At 46.4% G+C, this 12554-nt stretch overlaps 1 protein-coding gene across 2 annotated transcripts in view; it reads left to right on the plus strand.

The window, feature by feature from the left end:
- Window positions 1-12554, plus strand: part of LOC143776088 (uncharacterized) — a 156071-nt gene that overhangs the window by 130876 nt on the left and 12641 nt on the right. For both annotated transcript variants that reach the window (XM_077265066.1, XM_077265064.1), the window contains one exon: window positions 10267-10453. In XM_077265066.1, coding sequence (XP_077121181.1) covers window positions 10267-10453 — 187 coding nt within the window. The remainder of the gene's footprint in view (window positions 1-10266; window positions 10454-12554) is intronic.

Raw genomic sequence — 12554 nt, forward strand, 5'->3', positions numbered from 1 at the left:
ATGCATTGCCGCCGAATGCCGGACAGCGACGATGAGCAGCAAGTGCCCGAGCGACGGCGAAGTGATCCCGGCTTGCCCTCACCCACCAGAGGCGGACCCGCGGCCGCCGCAGCTGAAGGATCTGAACTCATTGGAGCCGCCGGCGGAGGAGCCGAGCCTACCTATCCCAACCACGGAGCCATGGAGGGCGGAACCACATCAAGAGGTCACCTTGGAGGAACCGCAGTCCGGGCTACAGCCGATTCCAGTATCCTTGTCAACGGAACGTATCGACATCGGTGGAATCACATCAGGCGCAGGTATGGAAGGCGCCCCTACTCCCGCGACCGCTCCTCACCCCAACAATAACTGTTTCCTCTCAGTGGAGCGGGTGATCCTCACCCCCGACACGATGGGGAGGTTGGTACCTCCACTACCGACCAAGATGGGGGAACCCATAGACGTGAGCGCAGACGGGGTGGTCCTCCAGTGGGACACCCCCTGGACTGGGCCAGATGGAATTCGGGAGGAAGGCCTCACCCTTGCTGTGCTCACTTGGGAACAATATAAACAATGTCTGATCCTACATTGGAAAAATCGAAAGGAGACCGAACAGACTGATCCGCTAACAGTACGACACCCAAAGCCTGCGCACAGCAGGAAAGACATGGTAAAGCGGGGAACTGTGCTGGCCTTTCACCCAAAGCGGGGTTGGGGCTCCATACAGGAACCGGGACTACCAACTGACGTCTTCGTTACTAGTCATGATGTGAAGACTCCTTTCCGTAACCGATATGGTGACACACTATTGCAAAGGGGGGACCAGGTGACCTACACCCGCCACCGGAGTGCACAAGGATGGTGCGCTCGGAACGTCCAACGATGTGGGCCTCAGGGGGTGTCACCTGTTGCCTCGACCATGATTGAACCAGACTTGACAGATCTTGTTACTATCGCCACTGAACGCCTTGTTGCGGCTACCGAGCTTGCAGCCAGGGTTAGCCTTCGCATCCAGACACCGGGTGATATGACTGCACCCGAGAGACCAACCATTGACATTGACACTACATCAGCCGCAGAGGGCCACCTGCCAGGTGAGGCCCGGAAGGAGGCCGCCTCCTGTCCAGCCAGAAACTGAGTAAGCAAGAATGCTTCATCAAATGTAAATAGTTAACTGTTTGTCCTTTTGCTGCTACAACCCGATCAGGGTAACCTTAAAGGGATCCCTTTGTTTACCCGGGATCCCTTCTTCTGCTTTTTGTTTTTGTTCCTGTTTTATTATTGTTGAAAGAACTGCTGGATCATGAACACTGCATGATTACAAACTCCTTGTAAATAGTTTGCACCTTCTTAAAGGTGCCCTCTACTGGTTTTATGAAAGAAAGGACTCTTTGCGAAGAAACTGTTCCTGGAAGCAGTACCGGAGTCCTTGCTGCGTACGGACTTGCAGCTTGAGAAGTTGCACTACCTCATAGAGACTTGTGTTGTGAATCCGCTTTTTGGGCTCCCCTGGTGGTTGCTGGTGGTACTGGTGACTTGTGTGTGCTTTGCTGTCTCAGTTCACCTGCTCCCATCAGTGTTTGGGAGTTTCCTATTTAGCCTTGCTCTCCAGTCATTTCCTTGCCGGTCATAATTGTAACCAGAGCCTTCGGTTGCATGTTCCTGCTACTAGTCTGCTGATCAGCTAAGTGGACTTTGTCCTTTTGTTTTGTATCTTTTGTCCAGTTTGCAGTTTTTGTTATTCTCTGTAGCTGGAAGCTCTTGCGGGCTGAAATTGCCACTCCTGTGTCATGAGTTGACACAGGAGTCTTAAAGTAATTTCAGGATGTTTTTTTTTAAAGGGTTTTCAGTTGACCGTGAAGTCCTCTTTTGTATCCTTCTGCTATCTAGTAAGTGGACCTCTCTTTGCTAAATCTACTTTCGTACTGTGTATGTCTTTTCCTCTTAAACTCACCGTTATTACATGTGGGGGGCTGCTATCATCTTTTGGGGTATTTCCCTAGAGGTAAGCCAGGTCTGTTCCTTCCTCTACCAGGCGTAGTTAGTCCTCCGGCTGGCGCGTGGCATTTAGGAAGTCGTAGGTATGCTCCCTGGCTACTATTAGTTGTGTGGTTGATTTAGCTCACGGTCAGCTCGAGATTCCATCACCCAGAGCTCGTCCGTTATTTTTGTGTTTTGATGTTTCCCTGCCATTGGGAATCATGACAGTTTGACCGTGAAGTCCTCTTTTGTATCCTTCTGCTATCTAGTAAGTGGACCTCTCTTTGCTAAATCTACTTTCATACTGTGTATGTCTTTTCCTCTTAAACTCACCGTTATTACATGTGGGGGGCTGCTATCATCTTTTGGGGTATTTCCCTAGAGGTAAGCCAGGTCTGTTCCTTCCTCTACCAGGCGTAGTTAGTCCTCCGGCTGGCGCGTGGCATTTAGGAAGTCGTAGGGTATGCTCCCTGGCTACTATTAGTTGTGTGGTAGATTTAGCTCACGGTCAGCTCGAGATTCCATCACCCAGAGCTCGTCCGTTATTTTTGTGTTTTGATGTTTCCCTGCCATTGGGAATCATGACAGTATGACCGGCCAATGTTAAAGTTATTGGCAGAAGAAAGGAGAGAAAAAAGAAGTCTGTAGAATTTTTTTTTTCCCCTATGCTTGCTCCATAGTTGGATCAGTTGCATTTCAGCTCTAATTACAGCCTTTGCCTTTCTCTCCTTCTAATCCTTGAATGGCTCTGATCTCACCTGTTTAAAGATGGACCCTCAGAGTTTGGCTGTAGGTTTAAATAATCTTGCTACCAAGGTTCAAAATTTACAAGATTTTGTTATACATACTCCGATGTCTGAACCTAAAATTCCTACACCAGAGGTGTTTTCCGGAGATAGATCTCGGTTCCTGAATTTCAAATATAATTGTAAATTGTTCCTTTCTCTCAGACCTCACTCCTCTGGAGATCCTGTCCAGCAGGTTAAGATTGTAATCTCTTTGCTGCGAGGTGACCCTCAAAATTGGGCATTTTCATTGACACCAGGGGATCCTGCGTTGCTCAATGTGGATGCGTTTTTTCTGGCTTTAGGGTTGCTTTATGAGGAACCTAATTTGGAGATTCAAGCTGAAAAAGCTTTGATAGCCCTATCTCAAGGGCAAGATGAAGCTGAGATATACTGCCAAAAATTTCGTAGATGGTCTGTGCTTACTCAGTGGAATGAGTGCGCCCTAGCGGCAAATTTCAGAGAGGGCCTTTCTGATGCCGTCAAAGATGTTATGGTCGGGTTCCCTGCGCCCACAGGTCTGAATGAGTCCATGACAATGGCTATTCAGATTGATCGGCGTTTGCGGGAGCGCAAACCCGTGCACCATTTGGCGGTATCTTCTGAAGAGACGCCAGGGAAAATGCAATGTGACAGAATTCTGTCCAGAAGCGAGCGGCAGAATTATAGGCGTAAAAATGGGTTATGCTTCTATTGTGGTGATTCTGCTCATGTTATATCAGCATGCTCTAAACGTACAAGGAAGGTTGACAAGTCTATTTCAATTGGCACTTTACAGTCTAAATTTATTCTGTCTGTAACCTTGATTTGTTCATTATCAGTTATTACCGTGGATGCCTATGTGGACTCTGGCGCCGCTCTGAGTCTTATGGATTGGTCCTTTGCCAGGTGCTGTGGGTTTGATTTAGAGCCTCTGGAAGTCCCTATACCTCTGAAGGGTATTGATTCTACGCCTTTGGCTTGTAATAAACCATAATTCTGGACGCAAGTGACTATGCGTATGACTCCAGACCATCAGGAGGTAATTCGCTTCCTTGTGTTGTACAATTTGCATGATGTTTTGGTGCTTGGATTACCATGGTTACAATCTCATAACCCAGTCCTTGACTGGAAAACAATGTCTGTGTTAAGCTGGGGATGTCGGGGGGCTCATGGGGACATACCTTTGGTTTCCATTTCGTCATCTATTCCCTCTGAGATTCCGGCATTTTTGTCTGATTATCGTGATATTTTTGAGGAGCCAAAAATTGGTTCACTCCCTCCCCACAGAGATTGTGATTGCGCCATAGATCTGATTCCTGGCAGTAAATTTCCAAAGGGTCGTTTGTTTAACTTATCTGTACCTGAACATGCTGCTATGCGAGAGTATATTAAGGAGTCCCTGGAAAAGGGACATATTCGTCCTTCTTCATCTCCTTTAGGAGCTGGTTTTTTCTTTGTATCTAAAAAGGATGGCTCTCTGAGGCCTTGTATTGATTATCGACTCCTGAATAAAATTACAGTCAAATATCAGTATCCGTTGCCTTTGCTGACTGATTTGTTTGCTCGCATAAGGGGGGCTAAGTGGTTCTCTAAGATTGATCTTCGTGGGGCGTATAATTTGGTGCGAATTAAGCAGGGGGATGAGTGGAAAACCGCATTTAATACGCCTGAGGGCCATTTTGAGTATTTGGTAATGCCTTTCGGCCTTTCTAATGCACCTTCAGTCTTTCAGTCCTTAATGCATGATATTTTCCGTGAATATTTGGATAAATTTATGATTGTGTATTTGGATGATATTTTGATTTTTTCTGATGACTGGGAGTCTCATGTTCAACAGGTCAGGAGGGTTTTTCAGGTTTTGCGGGAGAATTCTTTGTGTGTAAAGGGTTCAAAGTGTGTTTTTGGGGTTCAAAATATTTCCTTTTTGGGGTACATTTTTTCCCCTTCTTCTATTGAGATGGACCCTGTCAAGGTTCGGGCTATTTGTGACTGGACGCAGCCTACTTCTCTTAAGAGTCTTCAGAAATTCTTGGGCTTTGCTAATTTTTATCGTCGATTTATAACTGTTTTTTCTGGTGTTGCTAAACCTCTGACGGATTTGACCAAGAAGGGTGCTGATGTTGCCAATTGGTCCCCTGCTGCTGTGGAGGCCTTTCGGGAGCTTAAGCGCCGCTTTTTGTCTGCCCCTGTGTTGCGCCAGCCTGATGTTTCTCTTCCCTTTCAGGTTGAGGTTGATGCTTCCGAGATCGGAGCGGGGGCGGTTTTGTCGCAGAAAAGTTCCGACTGCTCAGTGATGAGACCTTGTGCGTTCTTTTCTCGAAAATTTTCGGCTGCCGAGCGAAACTATGATGTTGGTAATCGGGAGCTTTTGGCCATGAAGTGGGCATTTGAGGAGTGGCGTCATTGGCTTGAGGGTGCCAGACATCAGGTGGTAGTTTTGACTGATCACAAGAATCTGATTTATCTGGAGTCTGCCAGGCGCCTGAATCCTAGACAGGCACGATGGTCGTTGTTTTTTTCTCGGTTTAATTTTGTGGTTTCATACTTACCGGGTTCTAAAAATGTTAAGGCAGATGCTCTTTCTAGGAGTTTTGAGCCTGACTCTCCTGGGGATTCTGAACCTGCTGGTGTCCTTAAGGATGGGGTTGTTTTGTCTGCTGTCTCCCCAGATCTGCGACGTGCTTTGCAAGAATTTCAGGCGGATAGACCTGATCGTTGTCCGCCTGGTAGACTGTTTGTTCCTGATGATTGGACCAGTAGAGTCATCTCGGAAGTTCATTCTTCTTCGCTGGCAGGTCATCCTGGAATTTTTGGTACCAGAGATTTGGTGGCTAGATCCTTCTGGTGGCCTTCCCTGTCTCGGGATGTGCGTGTTTTTGTGCAGTCTTGTGATGTGTGTGCTCGGGCCAAGCCTTGTTGTTCTAGGGCTAGTGGGTTATTGTTGCCCTTGCCTGTTCCGAAGAGGCCTTGGACGCACATCTCTATGGACTTTATTTCTGATCTCCCTGTTTCTCAGAAGATGTCTGTCATCTGGGTGGTGTGTGACCGTTTTTCTAAAATGGTTCATTTGGTACCATTGCCTAAGTTGCCTTCCTCATCTGAGTTGGTTCCTCTATTTTTTCAAAATGTGGTGCGCTTGCATGGTATTCCGGAAAACATCGTTTCTGACAGGGGAACCCAGTTCGTGTCTAGATTTTGGCGGGCATTCTGTGCCAGGTTGGGCATTGATTTGTCTTTTTCGTCTGCATTCCATCCTCAGACTAATGGCCAGACGGAGCGAACTAATCAAACTTTGGAGACTTATTTGAGGTGTTTTGTGTCTGCGGATCAGGATGACTGGGTTGCCTTTTTGCCGTTGGCGGAGTTTGCTCTTAATAATCGGGCTAGTTCTGCCACTTTGGTTTCTCCTTTCTTTTGCAATTCAGGGTTTCATCCTCGTTTTTCATCTGGTCAGGTGGAATCTTCGGATTGTCCTGGAGTGGATGCGGTGGTGGATCGGTTGCATCAGATTTGGGGACAAGTGGTGGACAATTTGAAGTTGTCCCAGGAGAGGACTCAGCAGTTTGCTAACCGCCGTCGTCGTGTTGGTCCTCGCCTTCGTGTTGGGGACTTGGTGTGGTTGTCTTCCCGTTTTGTCCCTATGAGGGTTTCTTCTCCTAAGTTTAAGCCTCGGTTCATCGGTCCTTATAGGATTTTGGAGATACTTAACCCTGTGTCCTTTCGTTTGGACCTCCCGGCATCTTTCGCTATTCATAATGTATTCCATCGGTCGTTGTTGCGGAGATATGAGGTACCGGTGGTTCCTTCTACTGAACCTCCTGCTCCTGTGCTGGTGGAGGGTGAATTGGAGTACGTTGTAGAGAAGATCTTGGATTCCCCTATTTCCAGACGGAGACTTCAATATCTGGTTAAATGGAAGGGCTATGGTCAGGAAGATAATTCTTGGGTAACTGCCTCTGATGTTCATGCCTCGGATTTGGTTCGTGCCTTTCATAGGGCTCATCCAGATCGCCCTGGCGGTTCTCGTGAGGGTTCGGTGCCCCCTCCTTAAGGGGGGGGTACTGTTGTGAATCCGCTTTTTGGGCTCCCCTGGTGGTTGCTGGTGGTACTGGTGACTTGTGTGTGCTTTGCTGTCTCAGTTCACCTGCTCCCATCAGTGTTTGGGAGTTTCCTATTTAGCCTTGCTCTCCAGTCATTTCCTTGCCGGTCATCATTGTAACCAGAGCCTTCGGTTGCATGTTCCTGCTACTAGTCTGCTGATCAGCTAAGTGGACTTTGTCCTTTTGTTTTGTATCTTTTGTCCAGTTTGCAGTTTTTGTTATTCTCTGTAGCTGGAAGCTCTTGCGGGCTGAAATTGCCACTCCTGTGTCATGAGTTGACACAGGAGTCTTAAAGTAATTTCAGGATGTTTTTTTTTAAAGGGTTTTCAGTTGACCGTGAAGTCCTCTTTTGTATCCTTCTGCTATCTAGTAAGTGGACCTCTCTTTGCTAAATATACTTTCATACTGTGTATGTCTTTTCCTCTTAAACTCACCGTTATTACATGTGGGGGGCTGCTATCATCTTTTGGGGTATTTCCCTAGAGGTAAGCCAGGTCTGTTCCTTCCTCTACCAGGCGTAGTTAGTCCTCCGGCTGGCGCGTGGCATTTAGGAAGTCGTAGGTATGCTCCCTGGCTACTATTAGTTGTGTGGTAGATTTAGCTCACGGTCAGCTCGAGATTCCATCACCCAGAGCTCGTCCGTTATTTTTGTGTTTTGATGTTTCCCTGCCATTGGGAATCATGACAGACTTGGTTCCTTCTTAAAGGGAACCTTCACCCATAGCACTTAAAGTATAATGATGCCTTAAAAGAAATAGTGATAATGCTTATATGTAAAGTTATATGTAGTCAGACAGTTGATAGTAAGAAATGTTTAATGATGTGTCAGAAAATGAGGACAGGAAGTGGATCCGTACGGGGTTAGTAGGTGAGTCCTCCTAGGAGCCATACAGAGATGGCTCGGTGATCCTGAACTGAGAGATGGATGATACGTTCTATACTGTGTATAGTAGCAGAAAGGCAGTAGGCCCGGGCTGAAAGGGGCGGTCCTGCAACAGAACGAGAGGCAGTAGGCCTGGGGCAGATAGACAGGCGGTCCTGCAGATGTAAAGATGGAAAATGAAGAAAAAAGTTGATTAGCCTTATAATGTTTTATAAGAAGGTCTTTAGTGGATTCAGCGTGTACGTCCTTAAAGGCAATGTTAAATTATTATTCAAAATGTTGCACTTAGTAGAATGTAGAATACCCGGTTGGGTAAGAAAAGTTATTTATAATATGCTATTTAAAGTATTTAACCAAGTTTGTAACGTTCAAGTGTCCTCACCTCCCATAAAGGGAAGCACTGTTCAAATTTACTTATTGTTACTGCATTTTCAAAATTGTATGTCTTTTTGCTGACCTGTATTGTTGTTTTCTTCCCAGTCCAGGAGTACTGGATTTAACCGGGGGGGAGTGCAGCGCCCCAGAGTCCTTGTCGTTGCAGTACTGATGCCCCGCCGCTAAGGGGGGCTATGGTACGTCTGATGGCACTGAAGGAATTCACCTGACCAGGTATCACAGACACCAATACACTTCACAGTCTGGCCTCCAGGGGGAGCTAAGGGTGTTATGTATTAGGCCACGCCTCACAATCTGGTAAAACTGGGGGTTAGGCAGGAAGTTAGAGAGAAGCTGACTGGGAATTGAACAGGCAGCACCCTGTGGCAGAGGGTGTTGCGGGGAGAGACTCAGGGGGGTCCCTGTCAGGGGTGGGATCCTGACAGAGGCCTAGCGAACAGAGAGAACGTTACGGGACCGCGCCTGCACTAGATAGCGGCGGTGCCCTAAGAAAGGACAAGAAGCGAGGTATATTGTGCTGAGTGAGAAACGAGATCAACGCAACAAGGAGAAATACCAGTAGGAGTCGTGCTGTAAGACGAGGCAACATCCTACTGAGGCGCGTAGCCGGTGGCCGGAACGCCGAGGAAGTACTAGGCTCCAAGCAATACTTCAAACCTACGGCAGGACAGTCAGCTATAGGCGGGCTGTCTCACACAAATCACCTACGAAGACATAGGGGGCAACAACAGGAGAAGGGCGACACTAGGGTCCAGGAAGAGCTCCGAGCCTACCCGTCATACGGGTGCGTCCTAGCCATATCATCTGGGGGACGAAGAAGAACATCAGAATCGAGTTGTGAGGGAACACGAGAAACAGACAACAGTTGTGGGGACTATCCCGTAAGCACAGCAGGGGAGGACCGTAACACACAAGCGCTAGAAGGTAGGCACAGATTTCCACCTGTAAAGGGAACTCTGGAGGTGCCATCGGACCGGCCGGACTTGCGCAGCCTGGTTAACCGTATTCCGGACTGAGGATCCTGAAGCCTTCAGTAAAGAGGTAAAGAGACTGCAACCTGGTGTCCTCGTTATTTACTGCGTCCTGCACCACTACAGCATCAACACCCACACCTTTCACTGGGCGCCCCTCGGCAGGGTCACGGACCGGGCCTAGCCACCGTGACAACCCCAGAGCAGAGACTCAGAGGCCCGGTACCGGGTACCCCTCGGCCCTGCGGCAGTGGGGGCGCTGCACATGCTCACAAGCACCTTTGCTATTAACATTTAAAGACTAGTGATGAGCAAATATACTCGTTACTCAAGGTCCTCCGAGTATTTTTTAGTGCTCGGAGATTTAGTTTTTCTTGCCGCAGCTGAATGATTTACATCTGTTAGCCAGCATAAGTACATGTGTGGATTCCCTAGCAACCAGGCAACCCCCACATGTAGTTATGCTGGCTAACAGATGTAAATCATTCAACTGCGGCAAGAAAAACTAAATCTCCGAGCACTAAAAAATACTCGGAGGACCCCCGAGCGTGCTCGGGAAATCTCGAGTAACGAGTATATTCACTCATCACTATTGAAGACAGGTTTGTCAGTGTTAAAAACAGCCATTTTGATGCACTAGTGATTTACCTTTATAAAAAAAAGTGATATACTTATAAAAAAAAAAAGTCCCCTTTAACAATGGACTTCATGGTAGCAGGCAGTGCACATATGAACCAACCTCTCAATTCAGCTTTTTAAAAATTAAAGACAACACCTAGCATTCCCTTGACACTAATTTTCAAGCATCAAAGAGTTTTGCTCTGGACAGTTTAAAAAAAAAAAAAAAAAAAGGTGTGTGACAAACTACGGAACAACTAATTTATTATAATATAATTTATTATAATGTATGCCAGAAAACTGGCATATATTTCAGTATGCATCACAAGAGCTGCCCTAAGATGTGCAATTCAGTATTTTTAGTACTAAACATGTAAAGATGGCTGTGGTGCAGGTGGACATCCTGGCACGTAGATATTGAGAGTCATATGTATGTGGTATCAGTGTCTTCTGGCTCCCTATTCTAATTAGGGTAATTTAATATAGCAGTTTAGAAAACTGTATAATACAGGATAATAAAAATATAACATTTTTAGGTTAAAAAATTCTGATTTTATTAACTGTTTCCACAGCTCCCGCTCTCATCTCATTGTGATTTTTACACTGAATGGCATAGACACCATCTCAGGCGTTGCTTCAAGCTCTACGCTTACTCTGTGCGACCTGGCTGGATCTGAACGCATATCGAAGACAGAGGCTACCGGCCAGCGACTGGTGGAGGCGGCTGCGATCAACAAGTCTCTCACCGCACTGGGACAGGTAAAAGTATACACAATTCACGGTGATGAAATGTGCTCCCTGCTATGTTCTCTTCCCATCAAGCAGCTGAACGCCTGCTATTGCTTCTCTTACTCTGACAAATAGTGCCACCTAGTCTCAGGCCTGGCCGCCTGCATCTCCTCCAGACGGCGGAGGTGGTGAGGAAATTAATGAGTGATCATGTAAGAATTGACGCCGTGTTCCTATATTTTCTCATGATCCATCTCTAATCGAGGGAGATTTCTACTGGCTAATGGACAACAAAAGGTTTTCTGCACATTAGCCAACCGTTCTCTGATGTGCAATAGAAGGTACATTGTGTTCTTCAGCAGGGTCATAGCAGATATCTAGCCAGCAAATCAAATAGAAAATCCTACGCTCGCTCTCATTGCTTTTTATTATGTCTTCACAAGTCAATTCACTCGGATGAATCATATCAGCCTTTCTGCTCAGGGTTGTCCCAGTCGTGGTTTTCCCTGCCAGAAGGCATTTAACAGCTTCAATTGTTTCAGCACATCAGTGAACTTGGAGAAGCCGTAGCAGTAACATTTCTGCTAGGCTATTGCGGTGGGAATCGGCAAATAAAAATAGAAAAAAAGGAGAAAAACACAGCTATGTAAAATAAGCGGGGGTTATTTTCTGTGTAAGTCTCATTAAAAGGTTATTCCCATCTCTGCCATTTATGGCCGAGATGGGAATAGTTGCTTCTAGGTCTCAGCTACCAGAGGCGGTGTTTAAAAAAAGCCAATTGTAGCCAGGTTGATTGTGTAACCGCTATAGCAATAAACGGGAATTAGGGACCCATACACAATACACAGGTGTGTTGGGCCGGCAGCTATGCCTTTTGACGACTCCATAAATGAGAGTGCACAATCTGCCGAGCGTTTCTATGTTCTCTACAAGAGAGCTGTTCCTAGACTTCTAACTGTGGCTTATCTCACCGAAAACAAAAGGATCAGCACTCCCAAGGCGGACATGCCAAATCGTTGTCTTCCCCAACATCATCTATTGGGAACGAGTCTAATTCGTATGGGGGCCTCATGACTATTGGCCGAGACCACTGATATTGCTGGGTATGGCCTAATGTGTATGAAAGTCTATACAGCAATAGTTTAGCACACGGAGCTGTAAAACCACTTCTGTATCTCACCATTTATATCTATAGGATTACATAAACAATGAAGCTGCACTCGGCTGTTTTTATAACCCCAGTTATACCTATCACAACCATGAAAGTCAGAGAGAGATGAGAGAAAACCTTTGAAGACATTGCAAGTAACTAAGCAAGCTTCTCTATTATTGTACTGTAGGTTTACCAAACTAGGCCAACTAACAAGTGTTGTAAATGTAGACTATGTGTATACACACTCTAAAAAATTTTCAGAAAGCATAATCCATCTTTTGTCAGGTCAAACACCTTGCTACAAAGATTACTCCCCTAGATGCTGCTGTTGATAGATACAGCAGCATCTAGATGGCTATCAAGCGGAAGTTGCTCACTCTTTAACCCCATTGGTATCCCATGATTGCGGCATGACATGAAGGCAATTAATGGCATTGGCTTCGGGATCTGCCAGCTAGGGTGGCCTGTTAGACTTTGCCATGAGCAGGACCTAACATGCTGTGTCTGTGTAAACAGACATGGCTAATGCACTGCAGTAGAGATTTCAGACCTCCAATCAAATTGAAAATGCTAAATAAAAAAAGTGTTTTGCCACTAAAAAAAGGGGAGTTATGTAAAACCCCCCCAAAAATGTAGGCATATCTGGCATCCGGCGGCCAGAGCTGCACAGCTCCATTATCTGTATAGTGGCCACAGCTGGGTATTGTATATCCACCCCCTACTCTAATTAATAGTGGATGGATATGCAGTGCCTGGCCATGGCTCTTATCCATTGATGGAGCTTTGCAACTGAGCAGTCACAGCCGGCACTGGGGACGGCTGATTGGCGGTGGTTTTGGGTTTCGCACCACCACCGATCAGACATCGATGACCTATCCTAAAGGTAGTCCAATGTATAAAAAGAGCAGCCGACAGACACATCAATATTCAGATGCATGCTCCAGTCCAAAGACCCAATTGGAGATAAACAGTCCAGCA

This window comes from Ranitomeya variabilis, chromosome 5 (genome assembly GCF_051348905.1).
Source record: "Ranitomeya variabilis isolate aRanVar5 chromosome 5, aRanVar5.hap1, whole genome shotgun sequence".
NCBI classification, from domain to species: Eukaryota; Metazoa; Chordata; class Amphibia; order Anura; family Dendrobatidae; genus Ranitomeya; species Ranitomeya variabilis.